The 24846-nt window shown below is 49.8% G+C and overlaps 2 protein-coding genes and 1 long non-coding RNA gene across 10 annotated transcripts; 1 reads left to right on the top strand and 2 right to left on the bottom strand.

Annotated features, from left to right (window-relative positions):
* The first annotated feature begins 1685 nt into the window (after positions 1-1685).
* Positions 1686-14952, top strand: ABCD4 (ATP binding cassette subfamily D member 4). Of its 7 annotated transcripts, none has more exons than XR_007377622.1 (19): positions 1686-1886; positions 1974-2098; positions 2201-2328; positions 2527-2666; positions 5126-5242; positions 5603-5728; positions 6292-6342; positions 8631-8725; positions 9408-9529; positions 10434-10525; positions 10695-10781; positions 11052-11260; positions 11546-11637; positions 11772-11808; positions 12660-12709; positions 12967-13019; positions 13374-13450; positions 14228-14403; positions 14499-14611. XR_007377622.1 is itself a non-coding variant. In XM_048948139.1 (19 exons), the coding sequence occupies exons 1-19, from the start codon at positions 1840-1842 to the stop codon at positions 14589-14591; spliced, it is 1854 nt and encodes a 617-aa protein (XP_048804096.1). In that variant the 5' UTR covers positions 1686-1839; the 3' UTR covers positions 14592-14952. The 7 variants fall into 7 exon arrangements, 6 of the variants coding, with proteins under 6 accessions (XP_048804096.1, XP_048804095.1, XP_048804098.1 ...); XM_048948139.1 differs by having other exon boundaries at positions 11055-11260; positions 14228-14343; positions 14499-14952; XM_048948138.1 differs by having other exon boundaries at positions 1687-1886; positions 14228-14343; positions 14499-14952.
* LOC125694611 (uncharacterized) lies at positions 13457-14583 on the bottom strand. The gene is made up of 3 exons (XR_007377624.1): positions 14474-14583; positions 14214-14369; positions 13457-14119 (listed from the first exon to the last, which is right to left on the bottom strand). It is a non-coding gene; the product is annotated as an uncharacterized LOC125694611 (long non-coding RNA).
* Positions 14953-15067: 115 nt separating the features above from the next.
* On the bottom strand, positions 15068-24736 carry LOC125694607 (acetyl-coenzyme A synthetase 2-like, mitochondrial). 2 transcript variants are annotated; one of them, XM_048948136.1, is made up of 14 exons: positions 24250-24736; positions 22820-22916; positions 21728-21927; positions 21225-21400; positions 20562-20714; positions 19538-19685; positions 19204-19341; positions 18973-19065; positions 18418-18530; positions 17793-17919; positions 17021-17148; positions 16226-16289; positions 15856-15977; positions 15068-15768 (listed from the first exon to the last, which is right to left on the bottom strand). In XM_048948136.1, exons 1-14 carry the CDS (start codon positions 24560-24562, stop codon positions 15592-15594), a joined length of 2049 nt encoding a protein of 682 aa, XP_048804093.1. In that variant the 5' UTR covers positions 24563-24736; the 3' UTR covers positions 15068-15591. The 2 variants fall into 2 exon arrangements, with proteins under 2 accessions (XP_048804093.1, XP_048804094.1); XM_048948137.1 differs by having other exon boundaries at positions 15590-15768; positions 15881-15977.
* Between the last annotated feature and the right edge of the window lie 110 nt (positions 24737-24846).

The raw sequence follows: 24846 nt of genomic DNA, 5'->3' as shown, positions 1-24846 counted from the left end.
AAGATCAAAGCGTTTCCCTCTGAAGCCCTAACACTCTCCTTCCCTCCCACTTGCACATAAAAGCACTCTGCCCTCAGCAGGCTCCCTATGCAGGAGGGTGGTGGGAGGAGGGGGCTGGCTTCCCCCTTGCTTTTCCTGTGTTACTAATAGCTCTTCCCAGAGGTGAAATACTGAAAATCCTTCCACTCCTCCTCCCCCATTCCTGCTTCTCTCCCAGATCCAAAGGGCCTGAAGTCATTTCAGTGACTGATTTCATGGCAACCAGGCCTTCACTGGGGCCAATGCCTGCACAGGGATGATGTGGTGAGCAAAGCCTTTGAAGTGTACAGTAGAAAGACACTGTTAGAGGTGAAGCACGAGGAAGGAGGATTTAAAAGAAAGCAGAGCTGCTGGGCCCACGGGAGGGGGAAAGGCTAATTAAGGCATGGAGCATGGAGGCAAAAGCAGAACCATTAAGATAGCACAGCAGGAGCTAACAGTATGGCTCCAGGGTGGCTTCAGCCACACTGAGCCTGGCCCCCTCAAGCTCTCCATCCCCACCCTCCTATTTCTAGGAGGAGAGGAGAATGGGTGACTGCTGGTCAGATCAGGTGGCTGAAAAAACAATTGTTTTAGTTCATGCCCTGAGCTGAAGCTCAGGATGAGAGACAGCATTACACCTATCCAAAAGCCCCCAACTTACTACTGGTTAGAGGCGGGGCTAAAGCTTGCAGGTGATAGCAAACTGAAGAAGCTGCGAGCTCATATAGGCACATATGAAGAGGCTGGAGATTGTAGATGAGCAGGAAACAGGAGATACAGTTCTGGAAAGACCAGGAAAATGACATCCTTTTGGGAGTACCTCACTATGAACCATTGCAGAAAACCACACAAGAAAGGAAAGATCTGGGATGGGCAAGCTGAGGAAAAACAAGCAATGAGTCGAGACTGCTGTTCCACATTTGTTCCAGTGCTCAACAGCAACTCCCGTTTGTCTTAGGAGGCCCCAGGGCACGGATGGATATGGAAAGCCAACACCGTGGGGAAAGCAGGTGCTGGAAGACCACAATGGTTCTGGGAGAAAGGTGGGAAGCAGAAGCAGTGCTGTAAAAGATGTAAATGCTGCTTGGAGTATGGGGGTGGAGTGCTGCAGGATGCACTGCTCCTTAGTGCTTTATCTTGGCTGCCTCAGGGAGGTCCCAGGAAACCCCTTGACAAAGTACAGAGAGTGAGAGGAAGAGTTTGGGCACATCTCTGAGTACAGTCCCCTGCATGCCTTGGTGCTGGGAAGGCACGTTGTGGGCAGGCGGGAATGGGGAGCAGAGAGCCCCGCCATGAAGTGGCAGAGGACCCAGCCTCCATAATGTGCCGTGAGAGGATTGCTGTGAGCAGCCATCACCTCGGAGCAATGACTGACTGCAAAGCAGCCTGCATGGAATAAAATTCAGTCACTGTGAGACCAGCTTTGAGGCAGGGCCGATAGCACCGAGAGCTCCTGCGGTGGGGGAACCCAGGGGAAGATAAGAGCGGGAGTTGTTTAAGGGCTGCACCCTTGGCTACGGATTGATTGAGGCGCCGTAAACTTCTGCATTGTGCTGGAAGCACCTGGCGCAGAGACGAGGGAGCAGGGGCTGCGAGCGGCTCGGGGAGGGGAGCCCGACCGGAGCCCGACCATTCCGCCTCGCCAGGAGGCGCTCCCGGCCGCCATGCCGGTGGGGCGGGACGGCGCTGCGCCGCTCTGTGGTGCGGGCGCGGCCGGCAGCGGACTGCTGGGCTGCGTGTCGAGCTCGTGAATATTCACCAGGTCGTAAATATTCGTGCACACGCGTGACGCGGCGCCCGGAGACGGGCCGAGAGAGCATGGAGGGAGACGGCGCCCGAATTCGGGGCGCCGGGGCCGGCGGCCGGTGAGGCGGAGCGGGGCGGGTGCCGAGGGGGTGCCGAAGGGGTGCCGAGCTCACGGCCGTCCCTGCCGCTTCTCTGCCCCCTGCCAGGCCCCGGCCCCGGCTCGACCTGCTGTTCGTGCGGCGCTTCCTGAGGATCCAGGCCGTGCTGTTTCCCAAATGGCCCTCCCCTAACGCACTGATGTTCCTGACGCTGCTCGGCGTGGCCGTGCTGGGTAAGCCTGGAGTGGGGAGCTGGGGGTTTCGTGCTCCTGGCTCTCCTTCTGCCTTCCCATTGCGATGAGCCCTTCTCTTCCGCGCGTTCCTCTGTCCTGCAGAGCAGCTGGTTATCTATCAGGTCGGTGTGATCCCCAGCCAGTACTACGAGGTGCTGGGGAACAAGGACTTCTCTGGATTCCAAGCGCTGACCGCCATCGCTCTGACCATGATTGTAGTGAATTCCACGGTAAGACAGGGCAGGAGCTCACTCGCTCCCATTGCTCCTGCAGTGATAAATATCGGGTAACCTTGATGAAGGATCTAAGCCTGCCCTAGCTTGTTGGGTAGCTACACAGTCACTGCTACAGACTGCTAATTCCTGTTTTGTTTTGGGAAATGTTCGTTCTGCTGGCTCATCCCATCTGTCTCCTTGCCCTTGTTCCAGCTAAAAAGCTTCGACCAGTTTATCTGCAACCTGCTGTATGTGAGCTGGAGGAAATCTCTCACTGAATACCTGCACAACTGCTACTTCCAGGGCCAAGTTTACTACAGCCTGCACATTCTGCACGAGGACATCGATAACCCGTAGGCTGCCTGCAGCTTCTTTCAGCTTCTTGCTTGGCTTCTCCTGAACTGTTCTTCACCTTTTTCTGACCTCTCTGTATCTGTGGGTAGAGGTTTAAGCTGTAGGAACTTTTTTGGCCTAGACACAGACACCCTCATCTGCCTCAGGTTGGAGGTGATAGAGTCCCCTATCACTGCCCTATCACTGCTCATCTTAACGGTTTTGCGTGCAGGAGGTTTCTGTTGCAAGAAAAATGGAGGACCATCAGAACAGGATTCTAGTGCTGCTATAAACCACACTGCAAAATCAGCACTTGGCACTTGATGAGAAGTAGCACAGTGCCTGGCTGGAGGCAGAGAACACTGCCTCATGCAGCCAGTGCGCTCGGGACAGTCTCTGTCATTCAGTTTGGACTTTAACCACCAGAGTCTCCAGCTGAGTACAGTTATTAGTGCTTTTGAGTCACATCCCAGGGAGGCTTTGTTTTGATTCTGTATTTCCTCTTCCCTGTTCCTAGGAAGGAAATGTCAGGACTGAATTGAAATATGGGAGAAGGAAAAGTATTCGGTTCCTCATGGTTTATCCAGTCTGCACTTAGATCCTCTTTTAGTCCCTTTGTAGCAACCTCTGGCATAGCTGCAGCAAGTAGAAATTTTGCTTTTTGCACCACCCTGGTTACTGCAGAGCTGCTCTTTTAATCAGGCTGTGCAGGCAAGTCAGACGTCTCCCTTCCGTGGAACAGCATGCTGACTGTGGCTGTTCAGCCTGTCCTCATACACAGGGCACTGCTGTCACAGTTACACAGTTTGAAGAGTTAAAGAGCCTGCATTAGACATCATGTGAAAGAGAGGTGTTGTTTTTTCCTTGTCACCAAGATGCACGATGTTTCCCAGGCAGGGTAGCACATTGGCTATGGTTAAAAAGTCCTGCATACCCATCATTTCTTTTGAATGAGGGAAGGAGAGGGCAGAGGCCCCTCATCACATGACTGTACTGCACAAGTTTATTTTTAACTAAGGAGTGTGTTCACATTGTGCAGTGAAATGCATGAGATAACCGAGTCTATCTGCTCCAGAGCGATAGAGGCAGCTCTCCTGACCTCAGCAGATTAAAAGTGTGGGACTGCTGGAGAGCATTTTTCTTTAACATCGTTTTGTACTCAAACATCCAGTTTTACTGTTTAGCATCTTTTTTGATGCCACTACAAAAATACTCTTTATGTTGCTGTTGTGATGAGAATTTTTTCCATGCACCAGGTAGTTAGGGAATGAACTAGACAATGAAGTGATACTTTCCAGTGTACAGCACAGACCAAACTAACTGTTAGATGCATTCTGTCATTCTTCTTTCCCATCCGGAAGGAATGAAATCTGAGCTTTGAGTGGCATACAAACATTTGTGGTACCTAGCAGGGCATTTAGGTTGATGTTTGTGTCTTCAATGCATGTTGCTTAATAGTTTGTAAAAAGTAATTTCCTGCCATGAGTCTATTGCATGAGTTAAATTGTAACATAATGGTAACAATTACAGTCTTAAAAAGGGAAAAAATATGACTTTAATGTCAGAATGGAAGCTGGCCCAAAACTGAATTGATTGCTGTTGCAGATCAACAAAAGCTATTAGAGATGAATGTCATTGTGTCTGTATCTGCACTAATGGCTGTAGCAGGATTCCAGCCCTGCTCTTTGTTCTGGGCTACAGCATTCACAGTCATCACCTTTCTGCTTGTGCTTAGGGGGTCGGAGACTGAAGCCCTTACCCATGTTCTTTGGACGCATCAGGCACTGAGGGAGTAAATGTGCTAAAATCCTTTCAAGTTACCCCAAGCTCATCTTTTGCTCAGCAGTGAGGCAGATGGGACCTGGGGGTCTGTTGCCAACACAGGGGGAGGAGGCTTGGTGTGCTACTGCCTGCCCTTGTGGGGTGGGGGTGGGTGAAAGCACTTTCTTCTTTGTAGCAAAGGGACCAGCTACTGACTCAGGGGTGGTTTCTGTGGTGGACTTAACAAATCCCTAATAGCTTTTGAAGGCCTGTGCTGTGCTCTAACCAGTCCCAGTAGCTCTGGTATTTGATATGGGGCACCAGGACAGAAGGTTTGAGGAAGAGTTGATGTTTTTGGTAGTACAGGTGAAGGACCAGGAAATAGTGAATGGGCATGCAGAGACCATAAGCACAGAGTGGACAGTGTTACAGAAGGTGGAACAAGGGGTTAATAGAAGGATGGAGGTGGAGATAACAAGAACTGCTCTTCCTGGGTGTCAGGAAAGCCCTCGGGCCATACTGAGTCATGGAGGTAGTCTCCTTGTGGGGCAATTGGAGTCAGGCTGCAGGTCCCTCCCATGCAGAGTTGTTTTCATTCCCTCTATCCTAAGTTCAGGTAGTGAAACAGCCTGGCATATTCCCTGTTAGGGAGTTACTGTGCCCTGCACTGACTTGTTTTATCTTGAGGGCTTTAACAGTACCTCTCTGTGTTGAGCAGGGACCAGCGGATCAGCCAGGATGTGGAGAGGTTCTGCAGGCAACTCAGCTCCATGGCCAGCAAACTCGTCATCTCTCCCTTCACACTGGCATACTACACATACCAGTGCTTTCACAGGTAAGGACCCATCCAGCCCTGCTTCCCCACCTCTTTCTTATGCTCTTATTTGGATCTTGGTACCAATGATTGGATGGTTTGACTGGATGATCTTGGAGGTCTTTTCCAACCTTGGTGATTCTGATTCTGTGTTATAACTGCTGCTGCAAATCTGGGGGTGCTCTCAAGTGTGTGTGAAGGGTCTCTGCACTCCAAAAGGACTTCTGCCTTGGGGATGCTGGAGTGTGCAGTAGTGGCCCCTAAACCACTGTGAAGGCAAAGAGAGGTGAGAGGTGAGGGCTCTGACTGCTTAAGCCCAGGGGTGCTGGAATTTCCTTTTGCTTGGTGTGTTATCTGACCTCTCTTTCTCCTCCTCTGTAGCACAGGCTGGCTAGGCCCTGTGAGCATCTTCGGGTATTTCGTCATTGGGACAATCATTAACAAGATGTTGATGAGCCCAATTGTGTCTAAACTTGTGCAGCAGGAAAAGCTGGAGGGGGATTTCAGGTGAGTCACAGAAGAGTAGCATTTTCACTGCTTTTTGGCAGCTCCTATGAGAGCTGCATTGTAATGCCTGTTCAGTGCTATGCTTGCAGCTATTTCTCTTGTCCGTGACTTGTTGTCAGCTTCTCCCCAGCTGATAGAGACCTACCTGCTCAGGGCTGCCATAAAATCAGTGTTCTAAGCTTCAGCCACCATTTTTGGTGCTCTGTATCATGTCAGGTAGTGTCCTTGGTACAGTCTCCTGGTTGCTACCACCTGTCTCCTCTGTTAATGCTGTGGATGTGCTGAAGAAAATTGCCCAAGGGGGAAGGGTTGCCTCAGGGCTAAGACAGGCACAGTGAGCAGAATACCAAACAAATGTGCTGCTCAGCTGTCCCAGAATGAAGTCACCTTGTGCCAAGGCTTGTTTTTCAGTGCCTTCTTGAGCCTGTCGAATATCTGTGGTGGGAGATGCCTCAGGTCATTGCTCTGACAGGTGCAAGATGAGCACATCTAGCAAGACTGATGGCTACATAGTTCACTGGACACTTATGCATGATCCTGATGATGTTTTATGGATTGTTCAGGTTCAAGCACATGCAGATTCGTGTCAATGCAGAGCCAGCTGCTTTCTATAGGTAAGTAGAAGAAATCCTGCCAACTTGGGGCATCTTCAGTGTGCGCTTGTACCCCAGAACTGCTGCAGTCTGTGCTTTCTGTCCCCTCCATCCTGCTGCAGGTGCAGGATTGTGGATCATTTGCTCCCCAATACAGTGTTTTCCTTTGCATTCTGTGCAGTTTGCAGAAATGCTTCACAGCAGCTGCAGGCGACTAGTTCTGTCTGCCTACTGTCTAACAGTGGGCCCGACACAGATTTGGTGCGGTCTTGGAGACTATTCTTGATGTTTTGCTGTGATCCTTACAATCTGAAAGATTTTTTGAGGTTTCATTGCATCTTGTCAGGAGGTTCTCTTGGGGGACTTTTTGCAGATTGCTTCTGGTCCCATCCTGTTCCTGCTAACCTGCATGTCTTTTGTGGGTGTGCGAGATTTTTGCCTTGCTTTGTTACCTCTTCTTGCTTTTGTAAATCAGCCTGTGCCCTGACCCTCCCAGTACAGTACTGCTGTTCTCTGAATTTGCTTGATGCCATTTACATCTGGCTGTAAACTAGAATCACAGTTTCCAGAGCTGTGCATGTGGTTGGCATCCTAGCAGCACCTTTGCACGTTGGGATGCCCTGCAGTGTATTGAGATGCTGCTTGGAGCCTTTAGGGTGTTTCACAGACATGGCTAAAACCCAGCAAAAGGGCCACAGTTTTTCTGGAACACGTGTTGGGGTGCCAGGTCAGTGGAAAGAGGTCATTGCTCAACTCTTGTCATGTGTCTGCCTTTGTCCTGCCTGTTGTGCAATCACACTTCTTCCAGGAATTTAAGAAAGCAGAGACTACCCTATCTATGGACTTTCCTGACTGATATTCATTTGCTTGTTCATGCTGTTGTGACTGAGCATTTCAACTGTTACAGTGATCACCAAGGTGCTTTGATTCAAAATCACTGATTTTGTAAAAATTAGCGTGAAACCTTGATTTAAATAACATCAATCTTGTTTTGCATTGGCAATCTGAATTATTTTTTGTGGATAGTTTGTTCTTAATAGTTGATGCTAGTTCTTCTTAATCAAGAACAACCTCTAGTTACATCCCTTACTTAAGCTGCAGTACCGTTCCTCACAACTTTGTTCTTCGTTCTATTTCTAAATGGAAAATGAATTATCAAACTAGAAAATTGTGTCTTACTTCATAGATGGAAAAAAATCCGTTTATTGGGAAACTGGAGTTTAATTGAATTACACTAAACCAGACATTTTCATGGTATGAATCTTAACTAAAAACAAAGGAAATTTTTAGGAGGATGCATTCTCAGAATCCTGCAAAAGGAGGGTGTGTGGTGAGTGGCTTGTTTAATTGCCAGGCTTCCCTAGTCTTTAGAAGCTATTAAATCTTGTCCTCTTGTACCTGCTGAACCACTGATTGTTTTGATGAAGGAAAAACAAAAACTGATCACTGTCACCATTTTTTATTGTTGTTTTTTGTTTCTTGACTTCTGGCAAACTTTGAAAGTGAATGGGAAAAGAAACTGAAACAAATACAACAACCTCTCCATATCTGTGAAGAAATAATAGCTACCAAACACTGGTTGTGCACTTGAGACACAAGTTATGGTCCCCAGATTTTAACTCCCTGTGTCTTTGCTGAACGTTCAATTCATCTGGAGTGAAACACAGAGCTCTATCTGCATTTTGCCACCTGAGGGCAGCCCAAGCCTTGCAAATTAGAAGGAGCCTCCATACTTTGCTAAGGCAGTGAGTTAGAGCCAGGCTGTGCCTCCTTGCTGCCTGCTCTGGGAGTGCAGGGCTGCTGGCAGTGCAGGCAGCAAGGGAATAGGAACTTTGCCACTAGCTCAGGTTGTGGGGGATGCTTTTAGGAAGCTCCTGGGAAAGGGAGGGCTTGGAGGCTGGGGTCACCTATAGTGTTGGCTTGCTGTCAGCTCCTGGATTTGCCTCTGCCCTCTGCTTTCTGTCTCCAGATATGTAGCAGTACTGTCCTGCTCTTCCAACCAGGCTTTGCTCCGAAAGTGTGTGTAACCTTGGAAGTGCTTTGCTCAAGGCTCATACATCTCACTGACGGTGTAAAGCACTGTCTCACCTCCTTCAGTATGGGACAGAAATATCTATGGTCTCTGGAAGAGACCTGCAGGGCTGCTTGTTTCAGTCAGAGTTGGTGAAGACATCTTCAGGAAGGAGCTTATGAGTGTTCGGTTCCATCTCAACAAAAACCTTGGAGACTGCAGTGACAGGCCACCCTCAGGCCTCAGCTCCGACCTGTTGGGGCGCTCCCAGAAGTGATGGTGCAATCTTATTTTACAGGGCCGGGCGAGTGGAGCACATGCGCACTGACCGCAGGCTGCAGAGCCTGCTGCAGACCCAGAGGGAGCTGATAGGCAAGGAGCTGTGGCTCTACAGTGAGTGGGGGACCTTGGGTGGTGAGCTGGAGCATATGGTAGCTCTTAGGTTATGGGGAAGGAGAAGACTCTGTGTATGTGCTTGGAAGCTGTAGGATTTCTTTCCTATAAAGCTTGTCCCTTTATAATTGCCTCCTAAAGATCTTCCTCCTCTCATTGTCTCTGGGTCTAGGTTTGGGGGACTAAGTAGTGTCAAGACAGCTCTTCTTCATTTCTCCTGCATGATGAGCTTCTGAGCAGAATGAGAGGGGGAGAACCCTGAGCACAGTTGTTTCTGTGGTACTTTTGGCAGCTTAAGTCTTTCTACTTGTATGCTGCAAAGTAGACCTCATAGCCAAGCATCTCAGCCCAGAACTTCCTTTTTGCCCTTTTTCCTGTTTCTCTAGAGCCAGCCAGTCCTCTAAAGAGCAAAAACAAGCAGAAAAAGTGGTTTTTGCACCCTGGTGGTTTCCAAGCTGTGTCTGAGTGATGTTTCTCCACTCTGGGGCCTGTCCCAAGGTGCTCTTTTCATCCAGTGCTTGTGCTGTCCTGTAAGATGGGTTTTTATGCCCAGGTGCATTTTGAAAGGCTGAGACAGGATCTGGGTCTTCCTTTTGAGTGGGCTTCTGGGTTGCACTGGGGACTGGTGGGAGAGAGGTTCCCACTCCAACTCACTGTCTCCTCTCCATGTGCTTCTGCCCAGTTGGCATCAACACCTTTGACTACCTGGGCAGCATCCTGAGTTACGTGATCATTGCCATTCCTATCTTTTCTGGGGTCTATGGTGACCTGAGTCCAACAGAACTCAGTTCCTTGGTCAGCAAGGTGAGCTACAGATCATATTCCACACTGGGCAGGGGTTGAATTGTGCTGTGTGGGTTGTGCTTACTAACTGTACGGGGATCCCCGATGCCAGAGGTGAGCCAACACTAAGGCTTTTGTTTGATTTCATGTGGCTAAACCCTGTTGTGGAGGGTGAGCAGGCACTGAGGATGGAAGTTTTGCATTGGGTTGGTGGCACGGGGGCTGACTAACTTGCAGCAAGTGACCTTGAGGATAGACTGATCCTGCTCATGGTGACATAGAATAGGAGCTTGTGTGTGACTAAACTGGGGGTGAAAGTGCTACCTAACTCATACTTCTGTATGTAAAAAGGGAGATCAGAACGTTTGGGTTTTTGGTGCTAGGCCCACAGAGTGCTGCAGATCTGGGTTATGTCCGTGGCTGCTGTCCATGGCCAGTTTTGAGTCTGAGCTTTCTTGTGTTCATCCACTAGGCTGCTGGAGAGGAGCCTTCCCAGCCTGAGTTGTTTCTAGGTGCTCAAAACTGGCTTGTGATGGAGAATACAGAAATAAAAATAGCTAAATGAGCACTGCAGGCTGAAACAGCCAGCTCTGAACCATATAGCGTGCTAGGGCATGGCTGGTGGCATGGATCTGTGTAACTCAGGGTGAGTTTACAGACACTTTGCAGACACCATTCCTGAATGGCAGGAGGTGTAGCCTCTAGCTGGAACTGCTGTACGGAGCAGGGAAGCCCTGTTCTGTCTGAATGTAGCCATTTTCTCCTTCACTCCCCTTCATCCTTCTGGGATTACTGACCCAGCTGATCTTTTTAGCCATTTTCTTGCAACCATAGGAGAGGGGCAAGCTTCCCATGTCAGTGCTGATCCTTGCTTTGTTGTTTGATTTTATTTTATTTTTTTTATTTTTATTTTTTTTTCCCTCAGAATGCCTTTGTTTCCATCTACCTCATCAGCTGCTTCAGCCAGCTTATAGATCTCTCCAGCACTGTGACCGACGTTGCTGGCTACACACACAGGTGAGCTTCTGTGTTGGCAGGTCTCTGCAAGAGAGGTGAGTGTGAGATATGACTCTGCCCAGGTCTTTGCTAAATACGTAGGAAATGCTTGTGAGTGACTATGGACAAGGTTGGCAGTGAGGAGTTTTGGAATTGCCCCTGGCATTTGTGGAACTTCTTGTTTGTCTAGGATTGGTGAACTGCAGGAGACCTTGCTGAGCCTTGGCAGAAGAGAAAATGAAAGGTACTCGGAAGCCAAAGACTGGGACTCAGACAGGTGAGTCTACCCTCAGCAGCATGTTGGCTTGCAGCTTACATGCCAGCATGTGGGGCTGTCACTGGGTGGAGGTGACCCTTGGAGTTGCAGCCTGTTGCCTGCAGTTGATTGGAACTAGCAGCACAGTGTTCACTGTAACCTGGGATGTGTGTGGCAAGGCTAATATTATAGAGGTGCAGGATGTCTAAGGTGCACGGGAAGGTTCCTGGTCTTTACCAGCCTCAGCACTGTCACTTACCCCCAGATCTCTTTGTCTTTGTGGTGGTCCAGCAGTGACTCTGGGGAGGACTCGGAGCCAAGGGACACAGCTTTCCTTCTGGAGCAAGTGACGCTCTCAGTGCCATCCTCTGGCAAGCTACTCATCAAGGACCTGAGCCTCAGGATCTCACAAGGAGACAGCATGATGATCATGGGGAATACTGGCACAGGGAAGACATCTCTCCTGAGGGTCCTCGGTGGACTCTGGGAGAGCACACAGGGTAAGGACTGCAAGTTGCCATAGCCTTCTCTTCATCAATTAAGTCTGTCCTAGATGAGTTTAAAAGTCGGCAGCGAGAAGTCGTGAGGCCAATGCCATTTGCATTGGTGAATGTGTCACTGATGCATTTGAGCTGCTCCTTCTCTGAATCACAGACTGTGCTCTGGCTCTCATTGCTTTGCTCTGTTTTGGAAATCCACCTTTTCTTGACATTTGTTATTCCACAGCAGTGGCAGGTAGTTGCAAGCAGGTGCTGCGAGTTTGACGTGAGTGTGTCTCTGTGCAGGGAATGTCCAGATGCTGACCTGCTTTGGCCCCCGAGGAGTGGTGTTCCTGCCGCAGAGGCCGTTCTTCACTGATGGCAGCTTGCGTGAGCAGGTGAGCCCCGGGTCTGTTCCATGGGACAGCTGGCCCCAGCCTTGCTGCCTCTGAGCTTGTGCCACCATCGTTTTGTCCCTGATGGACTGTGTCCAGCTCCCTCTAACACAACCTCTTTTTATTCCTTAAAACAGGTGATTTATCCTCTGAAGGAGATCTATCCAGTTTCAGGTACATTAACAGGAAACTCATTAAAGCAGTTACTAATCCTTGTGGTTTCAGCTCCGTATTCTGTACCCAGTGTAGCTTCTCCTCTACAGTACCGCACCAGGAATGCTCTGTTTCAGTTTCGTTGCACTCTGCTTTTCCCTGGAATATTAACTTTCCTATAGCTTTGGATTGGGTTTGCATTCTTCCTCTTTTGAGGAGAATACAATCTCTTTATACAGTGAGGACAGGTTGGCAGTACTCTGCATATTGTACTGTGACATATATGATACATGTTCAGGCACCCTGCTGATTTCTAAACATGCTGCTAGAATACATCTGATCTGTCTGGTATAGCCTGCTCTTTGGAAGCCAGTTTTACCTTTATCCATTTTTCCATACACTTTATCCTTATTTTCCACACACCTCTGGCTTTCACTGTTCCTCTTTTTCAGCTGAGGTCTCATGACCTTACACGCTGTCGAGGTCAGACCATGTGGATCCTTTATCTTCCCTGCCCGCTTCCCAAGCCAAATCACACCTCCAATTTTAAGCTGCCACATCTTACAGATGTCCAAGTTTAAGTTTCTGTCAGAGTGAAGCCTAGACCCTTGTCTGTCTATCTGTGCCAAGCCTCAGGTCTGTCTGTGGAGCCCAGCCATATTCTGGTGTGCTGCTCACAGACATGGCTTAAGGTGGATCAGTCTTTGGGAGCCCTCTGTGTGCCAAAGCTCAGGACCTGATACAGTTAAGTGGTTGAGTCAGCTATGCTCGACCTCAGGAACTTCTCTAAACCTTCCCTTTTGTCTGACCAATTCCTCCTTGTAGCAATGGTCTCCAACATGTTTCCTGTACTTACACGCTTTCTCCCCTAGGATCTGCGGATGATGAGAGAATTGTGCAATTCCTGGAGCTGGCAGGGCTGGTGAGTCCCTGGTGGCATTGCTGCCTTCTTGACCAGTGCTACTGAGAGGGAAGAAGGAATGAGGTATTGTGGCAGCACATGCTGGACACAGACGGGGAATGGTCTGTAGCTGAGATGGGACTGTCCTGGGAACAGGCAGAGCAGTTCAAGTTGGAGAAGAAAGGGTAGAAGGAAGAAGATGGTAAACCTTAGGGCTGTGTCCCCTCTGGGCTGGCAGGGTTGGGGCTGTGTTCACAAGTCTGCTGTGCTCTCTGCAGACTGATTTGCTGGCAAGGGCTGGTGGACTGGACAAGCAGGTGGACTGGAACTGGTAAGACCGCTCACTGTTTGTGTGAATTTATATGTTCCCTCTGGTTGGGGAGCTTCTAAGCAGTTGCTTGTTGTTGCTGGTCTTAGGAGCATCTTCTGTGTGCACTTGTGTCTTGTGGGTGGTAAGCAGTACGTGGGGCTGAAGGAATTACGCCCCAAGCATCAATTTCCACATCAGCAACCATGTTGCTCTGCAGGAAAGTGACTGTGCGTAGGGGTGCAGAGCCAGTGCCAACATGGAGGGGGGAGCACAGGGGCAGTTGTTTGCTGGGGTCTCCAACGTCAGTCATAAACTTGTTTCACAAAAAAGATGTTTTTGTTAAGGGAGACTTTTTTTATTTCGGCCCTGCTGTAGGTATGATGTGCTGTCCCCAGGTGAGATGCAGAGGCTCTCGTTTGCACGGCTCTTCTACCTTCAGCCAAGATATGCGGGTGAGTGAGTGACTATAGAAGAGAGGTAGGACCTTTGCCATAAACAAAAGCTGGTGCAGAGGCTTGGCCATAATGGTGACATTAGGTAGTATAGCACACAGGATTCAGAGGTGAAAATGTTTCTTTATCTGCATAGCATGGAACAAAGAAGCTCATAGTTGCAGGTGGTTCCTAATTCCTTTACATGTTTAAATGGCTAGTAGCTGCTGAGGGCTGTTGGAAGAGGTGTCAGGGGCCAAAGTACATGTGGGCGAGCAGAGCCATGTTAGCAGCAAAAGCCATGTTTAAGTCCTGCTCTTCTTCTGAAGTCTACAGCACTGCTCAGTGCAGGGACTCATGGATTGGAAACTAAAAGCTGTAGATTATGTGAGATAAATAGAATTCATTTGTTCTGGTCTGTAGTACTTACCCTTAACTGACAGGGAGCTGCCCCAGTCCATCATGGCTGCTGTATATGGGTCCTTGGCCAGGCACAGTGGTGTGCAGTCTTGGGAAGGCAACACCTTGGCTGTCACAATGGTGAGGGCAGTACAGCAATGTGCAGCTTTTAAGGAAGATGAATGAGGCAACCAGTGTTGTTTGGGTGGACTTGAGGGCTTAGGGGAGCCTTCCCATATAGCTGGCACCAGCTGCATCATTGAGGTCATTAAGCTTCTCCTCACATGCCTTCTGCAAATACTCTTGGTGAGCTACACTTAGTATGGGAAATGCTTTCAGCAGAAGACAATGACAAGCTGGGAGGGGAGAGATGTGTGGAACTTACAACTTGTCTCTCAGTACTAGATGAAGCCACCAGTGCCTTGACAGAAGAGGTGGAACATGACCTGTACCGTGTGTGCCTTCAGCTGGGCATGACTCTGATCAGCGTGGGACACAGGGCCAGCCTGAAGAAGGTGAGATAGTGAGCAGCACTCCATGCCTTGGGGCAAGATGAGGAAATCAGGGCATCTCTGGTGAGCAGAGGGAAGCAAAAGGCTAGAGAGCTGCATTACAGGAGGACATGCCCTCACAGAGGCAACTCACATTTGTTATGGCATTGGATTTGCAGTTCCACAACTGGATTTTGAAACTTCATGGAGGGGGAAAATGGGAACTCACTCGATGTGAGAAGATGAAGCGGCCTCCATCCTGGGAAGAATGACATAAAACATTCCTGATCTGGCCAGCTTCAGAAACTACACACGTGGAAGAGCTGCAGAACTCTCAGCAAGAGATTCAGTTGGTTAGTGCAAGCCCAATTATGGAATTTGCTGATGGACATAGGGCTAAGTCTAAACTTATACCAGGAGCAGGCATGTCCGTCCTATCCTTCTTCCAGCCTCCTTGTTCCTCTCTGCCACTGAGAAGAGAAGGGATTGGACTGCTAGGTTGCCAAAAAAAAAAAAAAAAAAAGAAAAAACAAACCAAAACCACACCAAAATAACAACACTGCCTCATGGCATCAAGGATGCAGTAGTGTGATGCTAGGATAGAACCTGATGTTCTTCTGTCTGTGCCTTGCTGGGGCCTCTGCCTCTGGTGCCACAGAATCGGCTTCTGAGCCTCTGGCTCCCCAAGCAGGAGGTGCATTGTAATAGGAGATGCATTGTAATAGGAGAAAGAGACTGGCACAGAAAAGAACATTGCTCTCATCTGCTTAAGATACACAATAACAAATAAACATTTTTGTATTAAAATCCAGAGTCAGCTATCCAAGGATGTTTCTGGAGAAGAACCAGTATGTGTTAACCAGATTTCTGCCTCTTTTTCCTTTTACTCTTTGCTCTGGAGGAGTTACGTATTGACAGTGCTCTTGGACTAAAGAAGTGATTAAGAGCAAAGCAGGGATAGGAATAATACACCTACCTATAGCTGGTCAGTTGCTTTCTCTAAAGCTACTGCAAGCTACTGCAAGGCACAAGGAGCCTGAAGGAAGGATGTTGGTTCTCTTCTTCGGGAGCAAACAGCGCTCCCTCCTTACTGTTGTGCCTGTTCTCTCCTGTCTCCTTTGTGTGTATGGAGGCAGAACTCTCGAGGGTCTCTCAGACTGCTCTGGAAGTACAGTCTGAGCACTTACTGGGCAGCGGTTGCTCAGTGACATTTCTGGACCTGACCCTAATTCTGTAGTGAAGGGGCTGGAGGTGGCTGCTGGAGGAGCCATACTAGCAGTTCTTCTGCTGCTCCACAAGGCGCTTGTGTCCCTCTATGATCTGCTGCACAGCTTCATGGTCATCTAGGGTGGTTAGGTCCCCAAGCTCACTGGCTTTGTTCTCAACAATCTTCCTTAGCACCCGCCGCATAATCTTCCCAGAGCGCGTCTTGGGCAGCCGGCGTGTGACCTGAGCAGGGAGGAGTAGAGTTGATAGCCAAGAGAAAGGGGGTAGCCAAGCTGCAGAGGTGGGTCCTGATCAGCCTGAAGGAGTTACCTGGATGTACTCTGGAACTGCATACTTAGCGATCTTCTTGGAGATCAGCTCCTGTAGCTCAGCAGCAAGAGTTTCCTCCGTGTACTTGCTGTCCTTCTTCAGCACAATGAACACGTAGGCTCCTGGCAGAAGGACCACTGTTACAGACCACCACGTGCAGTGTGGTCCCACAAGGCTGTATGGGTAAGGTACCTCTGTGCTGCCTGCCCTGAGGTGCTTTGTAGCCTGAGCTCTGTAAATGCTGTCATACTATTTCCTTACACAAAGCCAAACTGGCCTTGCATGTAGGTTCTTATAACTGCTGGGGATACCCAGTAATATGCTGTGCTGTGGGGGTTGGTGTGGCATTTCAGGAAAGCATGCATCTCACCTTCTCCCTTGATGTCATGTGAGTAGCCGATCACAGCAGACTCTGCCACTGCCACATGGTGGTTCTGAAACAGAACAGGGGTGGAATTCACAGCTGCTGCCCAGGAATTCCCTTGATCCCTCCACTGCAGTCAGCAGTGACATGGAAACAAGGAAGGGCCTCTGATGACCTTTGCCCCATCTTCTCCTTGCTTCAGTAGGTCTCTGCAAACTTATCTCCCCCTACTCCAGCTGCTTTAGGCTTGCACCTTCAAGGTCCCGCTTGTGTGCCTCCAAGGCTGCTCCACCAGTTCCCACAACTTTTATATAGCTGCTATAGTTGACTTATAGTTGCTTCAAGAAATGTGCTTGGCTGCTACTTTGGGATTCATCCCCTCAGAGCATGAGACTTACCAGTCTTTGCTACAGAGAGAGGGAGATGGAGCATGGGAGCAGCAGAGCTCAAAGCCAAACGAGACCAATTAAATGGATCTGGCAGAGAGGAAAGCTTAGTGCTGGGCTTCATGCAACTATTGCGTACGTACTCAGGAGCATCCTTAAGGGGAAGAAAAGGCCTAACTAACACTTGCTAAGGTGGTATCAGCATTGCCAGGCCTGCGGCCTTACATTAGGAAGAGTCTGAGTCAGGAAGAGAACAGGGAAGTGGAAGAAAGGGTTGTTCCCACAGGTAGCAGTGGTCCAAAACTGCTCCCAATGGCTCCAGCAGCACCACGGTTCTGGTTTGGTGTTTCAGAGACCTTCCTCAGCACCACCACTGCAGCTCCACCACCCCTGGGACAGCTTTACTTCTTCTTACCACAATGTCTTCCACCTCTGCAGTGCCCAGCCGGTGCCCGCTGATGTTAATGATGTCATCCAGGCGTCCCGTCAGCTGGTAATAGCCTTCACTAGTGCGATACACACCATCCCCAGTGAAGAAGAACCCTGCAGAGGCCAGAACCATGCTGTAGCTGCTTGTTACAGCTAGAATGAGCTGTGAGCCAGTAGCTTTCCCTCCTTGACAACTTATTTGTCGGTACTGGGTCTTGTGGTCTCTACTCCTTTCTGTCAAGTGCTCAGGGAGAAGGTTGGGACCTTCACTGTCAGCCTTCTGCCTGTCTCAGTACTTGCTCCATCATCAGGCTCTTTCCCTAATTCTGCAGTATGTTGGCTAAAGATCCACTTTTCTTGTCCCTACAAGCCAGGAACACCTTGATGCTGTGCAGGTGCTCGTGCAGCTGGTTATCTCCTTTGCCTAGGCCTTCTCATTGCCTGTGGGTGAGGATCAGCAGCTGGCAGGATTTGCAGGAGGAAAGCATCAAGAGGTGCTAGTGAGGATTTAGGAGGCAGAAGGAAAAATAAAGTCCTAAAAGAGCCTGGGATCAAATAGCAGGGCAGGGGGGCTGGGGGGAAAGACCCATTCCCATGGTGATGCTGAGCTCTCTATCATGGGGAATTGCTGAAAATCTGTGGAGCAGCAAAGCAGCAAAACCAGCTTTCCCTAGTCCTGCCCCATGTAGAAAACTAGTAGTCAGACTGAAGTACACTCCACCAAGCACCTCCTCAAGGACTCTGTGTATTTTTCTCACCTGGATAAGGAGCCAGATAGGTTTCCACAAACCTCTTATGGTCTTTATAAATGGTTCGAGCCATACCCGGCCAGGCTTGTGAGATGCAAAGGGCTCCAGAGACATTATTTTCCAAAAGGACATTTCCCTGTAAAACAGTTACGTTTTAGTAACCACAGTGAGAGAAATCAGGTTGTTCAACTATTGCTTATTTTCAATACTGCCATAATAGCCCCACAGGGGAAATACCAGGGAAGACAGTGAGGAAAGTCCTGTGCCCCAGCTCCAAGGGACAAGCCAAGCCTCTTCCTGCAGTCATCTCCAACCACCTGCCTACTGCACTGGGCTGCAGGGCCCCACCAGGGAGGTTATCTGTCCCTTCACAGCTTCTTCAGCAGGTTTTGAGCAAGGAAGTCTCAGCAGAGCCCACCTAGTCAGAACACAGGACTAGGAAACAACTTCACTTCCATGCTGCTTGGAAGAGGTTGCCACCAGCTTCACCATTAACCCCTTTTCAGTAAAGAACTGATTTAGCAGAGGTGAGAAGAATGGTGTGCTTACGTATCTCTTTCCAAGAAGTACAGGCTACAGGCAAGCACAAGAAAATGAGCTGAACTGGCAGCTGGGCTGAAGGCTATAAATGTACCTTATCATCCAGTACAGAGGGACTGATGCCAAAAAAAGGTCTCATGGCCATGCCTGGAAGGATTTCATCTCCAGGGTTAGAAGGACGGGGTGAGATACAGATGCCTCCTGTTTCTGAATTAAAAAAAAAAAAAAAAAAAAAAAAACAAACAAAAACAAACCAAAAGCCCTGTGTAATGCATATCAAAGCCAGAGAAAGAGGAAAGCCAGATAGTACTGTTTGAACATCAGCCTTTGCCCTGGATCTCAGTGTACCCTGCCAGCTACAGGCTGGGTCAGGGTTTGCCAGTGAGCTGAGGAAGGTTCTCCGCACATTTAGTTCATCTTAGGTCAGATCCCTTTGGTCATCTCCCCTATGTTTCTCTGGGTTTAATTTCTATCATGTTTAAATCTTGGTTATGTTTTGGTGTCCATAACCCCTTGTTTCAAGGGGTTGCTTGTACAACCATGCCAGTAACCATTGTTCCTATTTAGCCAACAAAACAGCAGGTCACTCTTTAAACCTGGCAGAAGTGAAGCTGGCCATGCCTGTAGCCAGGGCCAATACACATCTTACCTGTTTGCCACCATGTGTCCACAACAGGGCACCGTGTCTCACCCACCACACGGAAGTACCACTCCCATGCCTCCTTGTTTATGGGTTCACCCACTGCAAGGGGATCAGAAAACAGGACAGAGCCTGGTTAAGGCCAAAATTGCAGCTTCCTAGGAGCAGCTCACAGAGCCACCCCCAAACTATGTTGGTTCTCCACCTCCTGCCAGTCCAGCCTATGCCACCAGTGCTCACCTGAGCCAAGAACTTTGAGAGAGGAGCGGTCATATTTCTTCACCCATTCATCACCATATCTCAGGAGCAGGCGGATGGCAGTAGGTGCCCCATAAAACTGATTAATTTTTAACCTCTCCACTGTTTCCCAGTAGCGTCCTGGAACACAAACAAAGCCACTAATCACTTGCTCACGTCCCCCAGCTTCAGACTGAGGGAGAGAAGGTGAGAATTAGAGTTCTCTGACCCTCAGCCAAACTAACTCACATGAGCTGGCACCAAGGCCACCAGCCCGCTTACGTGCTATGGATCTTGCAGGTGGCTGCACTACATCCCAACAACACTTCTCACTCACCAGGGTTGGGATGAACAGGAGTGCTCTCAAAAAGGACTGTGGTGCCACCATTGCAGAGGGGGCCATAGACAACGTAACTGTGCCCTGTGATCCAGCCAATGTCTGCCACACAGCCAAAGACATCCCTGTCCTGATAGTCAAACACGTACTGCAACATGAAGGAGAGACAGTGAGAGGTGCAGCCTAGAGCCTGGACCTCCCCTCAGAAAGGGGCACAAGCTCTAGTTTTAGTGTCTGCCTTCCCACCACCCCAACATGTTAGGCAAGGCTGAATAAAGCATCCTGCAACAGCAAAACTGGAGAACTTTCTGTGTGAGGATGGTCCTTCCACACTTCAAGGGGAGGGATCACAGGAAGCAGAGGACAGTTGGCTGCAAAGTGGAGCAGTAGGAAATGAGACAAGCCCAGTGGAGGGCAGAACTGAATGCCATCAGACTGGCAGCAGCACATCATCTTTCATTTTGTTTGCTCAGCACCAGGAGCACAGGCTGACAGCTCCTTGTACGGGACAGCTGGAAGCTGGGTTCTCCAGGGCCTCAAGCACTCCAGAGGGCTTGTAATGGAAACTTCCCTGCCTTTCTGGTGTTGTTTTTTTTTTGTCTGTTTGTTTTTAAATCAGTCAGTAGCAACAGTCTGTCCCCTTCACCTAAGCAGCAGTTCACACCAATCCTGTGTCATGGTTTCCAACATTCTTGAGTGCTAACATGGGCACATGCAGCTTGCTCCCTGCTTTTCCACCCCAGGACAGCAGTAAGGCTGAGCAACACACCCAGTGATTTGATCTAGGTTGAGGCAGTAAAAAAGAGGAAAACCAAGATGGCAGCTTGGAGGAGTATGTATTCAGGAGTCCCAGTGCAGGAGAAGATGTTGCTGTTCTTCTCTACTTGTATGTGGATGTACCAGGCTGCTATCATGCTATGCTCTGGATAAAGATGAGCTCATCGAGCGAAAAGGTGATACATCTATTCCTTGCACTGCCTATGAATAGCAGGCTTATGAGCACTGTGTGCATAGGATTCATTACCTTGTGTGTGAGAGCAGCAAACAGGAGATAGCCAGCCTGGGAATGAACCAGGCCCTTGGGCTTGCCTGTACTGCCAGATGTGTAGAGAAGGAACAACATGTCTTCGCTGTCCATGGCAACTGGCTCACAGTATGCATCCTCCTTCATCATCTCCTGCAAGAGTCAGCACAGCAGTCCCCACTCAGGGTCTTACAGACTCCCTGAGCTGTTTCACAGGCCCCCCCAAGCCTTTCTCTGCCACCCAGACCACCCATTCCCACCACTTCATCTTTCCTCTGCATCTCCTCTCCCCTTCTGTGCCTGAACTCCCTTGCCTTGCAGAACTGGCAGATGCTTTCCTCCATCAGAGCAGACTTGCTGAGTAAGAGGCAGCTATTTTTACACAGCTACTTTTCTGCCCAGCACAAGGGCCTCCCAGAAATTCTTTTGAGCACAAACTGCTTTCAGAACTGATGAGCAAAGGCTGTACATTGCCTGCCCAACAGTACAGTTGCTGCAGGAAGCTACCAATTACTTCTTCTGGGAAAGTCCTGAACTCATGCAGCTGCACTGCTATAGGACAGTGATCCGTCTTTGCTTCAAGATCCACTCTTCCACCCTACCCTGATCCCAACATCTGAGCAATACCCAAGGGAGTGGCAGGAGCCCTGGGCAGACCCTCACCTCCTCCAGCAGAACATCCAGGGCTGTCATGGGAAGCTGGCTGTCCGTCCTCATGGACACAAGGACACGTTTCACTCCTGGGCAGTGCTTCACAGCCTGGTCCACTGTTTTCTTCAGCTCCACAACCTTGCCACCTCTCAGCCCCTGGTTCACTGTGATCACCGTCTCCGACTGGGCTGCAGAAGAGCCACGTAAGTAAGCACATAAGCCACCTGTTCCCCCTCCACACAGCACACACCAGTCTAACTCTGCCAAGCACCCTTCCCATGGGATGAAACTCAGTGAGCCCCCTGCCATTTTCCTGGAGTACTGCTGCCTGCTCTGTGGCCATGCAATACAACAGGACACCCTCCCCCCCCACCCCCCCATCAGCACAGATCCATATCAAGTCTGCACCTTGGCAAGGCTCATTCCCCTAAGCCCCCAGCTGCCAAACAAACAAGCTCAGTGGTGTCCCCAGGTGGCAATGCTGGATGGTGTCCCTATTCCCCATTGGCTCTTACCATCCCGAATCCTGTCTGCCAGGGACTCTGCACTGAACCCAGCAAACACCACAGCATGCACAGCCCCTATTCGGGCACATGCCAGCATGCTGGCCACTGCCAATGGGCACGGAGGCATGTAGATTGTCACCCTGTCACCTCGTTTCACCCCCTGCCGTTTCAGGGTGTTGCTCAGGCGGCATGTCAGCTCCAGCAGCTCCCTGCCCAAAGAAGCAATGCATAGTTAGGGACTTTCTTGCAAATCCGCCTCGTATGCACAGAGGCGTATGAGCTGGGGGTGCCCCAGCCTCCCAAGGCTCTAAGGCCACAGGTCTGCACTTCAGCGCCTTGTGCAGGAAGTTCTTCTAAGTCCTTTTACAGCTGTAAAATAGCAGTGGGAAGGAAGTAGGAGAGCATCACCAGAGACAGGCTGTTATTTATGGCAAAGAAATTAACCAGAAGGGTCTGTGTGCAGAGCCTGGTACTGCCACTAATAGCAGTAGAAGCCAGCCCTGGATCCAGTAATGGCCACTAGCAATCCCTAAGGCTCAGCCTGTCTATCATGCCTCTACTGACTTCTCCAATGACAACCTAGGTATTTCTCACCAGCCCTTACAACAATGGGAGTGACACACCCTGCCCTGCAAGGCCAGGGGCTTGCAAGAGGAGTCAGATATCTTCACCCAGCAAATAAAAACGGGCCCTTTGCTCAGTTATAGGTGGGAAGGTCAAATCCTCCAGAGCTCTGCCTACCAGTGAGAACAGCTGTAGGAAACTGTGAGCAAGACAATGTCACTGCCTGAAACAAGAACTTGGCTGTCAGTGACCCATTTCATAGAAGGTCTCTCCATGAAAGGAGGTTGGCAAACCCTGCCAGCCAAGCCTTCCTTGTAGAGCATTTATCTCTCAGTCACCAGAAACCTTGGCAGTGACCCCACAGGGATGACCAGGAGACAGGCTGATGCCTCAGAGTAGCACAGGCAGGTCAGCAGCCGCCACGCTGGTGATCCACTTATGGGAAGAGATGCTGTGTCCTCTTGCAGGACACACATCAGTGAAGCAGACCTTTGCCGTGTGTGAATGTCTCACATGTGCTCAGAGGTATGCACTGACCTGTATGTGACCCGCAACTCCTCTCCTGGTTCATCCTTCTCCCATATTAAGGCCACTTTGTCTGGGGCTACATGGACATGTCGGTCCAAGCAGTTCACTGGAAAAGATGACTCAGTATCACTGCCAGAACTTCCTGTTCCCAGTAGCACAGCCTCTGCAGGTACTAGCTGGCACCCTAGCATGTTGCACTCCTCAGTTTCCCAGTGCACATTGAACTCCACTATCAGCATTCTTAACCACAACCTAACACAGCTTGGTGCAGGAGTTGCCTTAAATCCCTTGAAGGTCACATCCATAGTGCCAGCTGTGGGCCCCAGAAGGCCTGGTAAACATTAACTTGTCCACCATTCTGCCCTTGCTACTGCCTCTACAGTGAAATTTGGCTACCCTTATAGCAGCCATGCTCCTAAATAACAAATGAAGGATGTGGAGAAAATCTGTGTATGAAGATTGCAGAGTGCAAGACAAAGCAGAGCCATTCATGTACAGCACTGGCCTCCCAGGGGCACTGAGGCATTCAGCCTTTGGCTGCAGTTCTTTTAGGAAGTTTCTTACACCTCCAGCTATAGCATACTCATTAGAAACCTTGTTACATTCAGTGTTTTCCTTTCTTAGATTACCTGCTCCTGAAGCCATGGGATGACCCAGCAGCCTGTCTGCATTTGAAAATACCTTTTTCTCCTGAACACTTGTAGTTTTGCAGGAGGAAAAGAAGCAAACCAACCAGCCCAGGAGTGGGAACAGGAAAATCTCCAGCTCCCCTGCCCAAATAAGCCTCATAAGACCTAGTTTTGGGAAGTTTTGTTGTACTCTTTTTTGAGCTCTGGAACCAACAGCAGTGCAAGCAGGAGCACGGTGCCACCAGTCTCTTCTTTTCCTCTGGTAGCACCCTTTTGCAGTAAGGAGAAGTATCCCATGACTAAGAGGGCCAATGGGACTTTTGGGGGAATTCCATCACTCTAGCAAGTTTTGCTTCTGGGGCCACAGCACTTCACAGGATGGTATCTACAGACACTTACAATCACAGAATCACTTACGTTGGAAAAGACCCTTAAGATCATTAGTTCCAGCCATCAGCCTGACATTACCAAGTTCACCACTAAATCACATCCTTAAGTGCCACATCCACACATCTCTTAAATATCCCCAGTAGTCCCCTGACTTCCCTGGGCAGCACAGTCCAATGTCTATAAAATTCTTCCTGCTATCCATCCCACACCTCCCCTGGCACAGCTTGGTGCCGTCACTGGGCTCTCATGGGCTAAAGATCAAAAGGACTCCCCCAGTACACAGCACGCAGAGAGCCCCCTCCCATAAGACAACATGCAGGCAGGCCTTCCCCCCACCCCCCTATCTCCTGGGTAGGGTAAGAAGCACCCTCCCTCCCCAGTTCACCCTCAGCCCATCTGTGAGCCATCAGGTCCCCTCACCTGCCACGTTGAGCTGCCCTCCCAGGAACCAGGCAGCCCGTCCCTGCTGCAGATCACAGTCCTGGACAGAGTGAAAGGGGGTGATCCAGGAGAGCCGACTCCTTGCCAGCGCTCCCCAGAAGGCATCCCCCTGCTCCACCGATGTCTTGTACAAGCCCTGGTGATCCTGAGCTTCCGGGAAGGAGGCAGCTTCTGGCATGTAGGCAGTAAGAGGACCCTGGCTCCAGGACCGAGCACTCACCAACCCATAGAGACATCTGGAAGCCCAAGGAAGAGCTCTGGGGCAGCAAGCCCTAGTCAGCAGCCAGGCCATAGTCACAGTGCAGCAGATGAGTTTCAACTCTTCCTAAGGAGATATGTACTCAGAGTCCTGACAAGTTCCACCCCTATGGGAGCTGGAACCCAGGCAGAGCCCCTGTTCTGGGAGCCTAGGGCACCCCTTGTCCCGTACACCTCCTCACTGTTGGAACAGCACAGGGAAAGAAACCCAATCCCTATAAACAGGGAGGAAGGGGTGGGTTTTATAACTATTTGACTGAAAATAACCTTCATGCTAATCTGAGTCCTGCTGGCCTTCCCTGGATAGCAGCCAGCTGC

Source organism: Lagopus muta, chromosome 6 (assembly GCF_023343835.1).
Source record: "Lagopus muta isolate bLagMut1 chromosome 6, bLagMut1 primary, whole genome shotgun sequence".
In the NCBI taxonomy this organism is placed as follows: Eukaryota; Metazoa; Chordata; class Aves; order Galliformes; family Phasianidae; genus Lagopus; species Lagopus muta.
This window is presented reverse-complemented; position numbering and strand designations above follow the sequence as displayed.

What these genes read in the sequence shown, in the direction of transcription:
- ABCD4 (XM_048948138.1), top strand. Translation starts at nt 1,840, where the DNA reads ATGGAGGGAGACGGCGCCCGAATTCGGGGCGCCGGGGCCGGCGGCCG. An exon ending in ATGGCAGCTTGCGTGAGCAG is followed by an intron (nt 11,638 to 11,771) that starts GTGAGCCCCGGG and finishes TCCTTAAAACAG; the next exon opens with GTGATTTATCCTCTGAAGGA. An exon ending in TCCTGGAGCTGGCAGGGCTG is followed by an intron (nt 12,710 to 12,966) that starts GTGAGTCCCTGG and finishes TGCTCTCTGCAG; the next exon opens with ACTGATTTGCTGGCAAGGGC.
- LOC125694607 (XM_048948136.1), bottom strand. Translation starts at nt 24,562, where the DNA reads ATGGCCTGGCTGCTGACTAGGGCTTGCTGCCCCAGAGCTCTTCCTTGG. An exon ending in TCTCAAAGTTCTTGGCTCAG is followed by an intron (nt 19,066 to 19,203) that starts GTGAGCACTGGT and finishes ATCCCCTTGCAG; the next exon opens with TGGGTGAACCCATAAACAAG. An exon ending in CAGTTCCAGAGTACATCCAG is followed by an intron (nt 15,769 to 15,855) that starts GTAACTCCTTCA and finishes CTCCCTGCTCAG; the next exon opens with GTCACACGCCGGCTGCCCAA.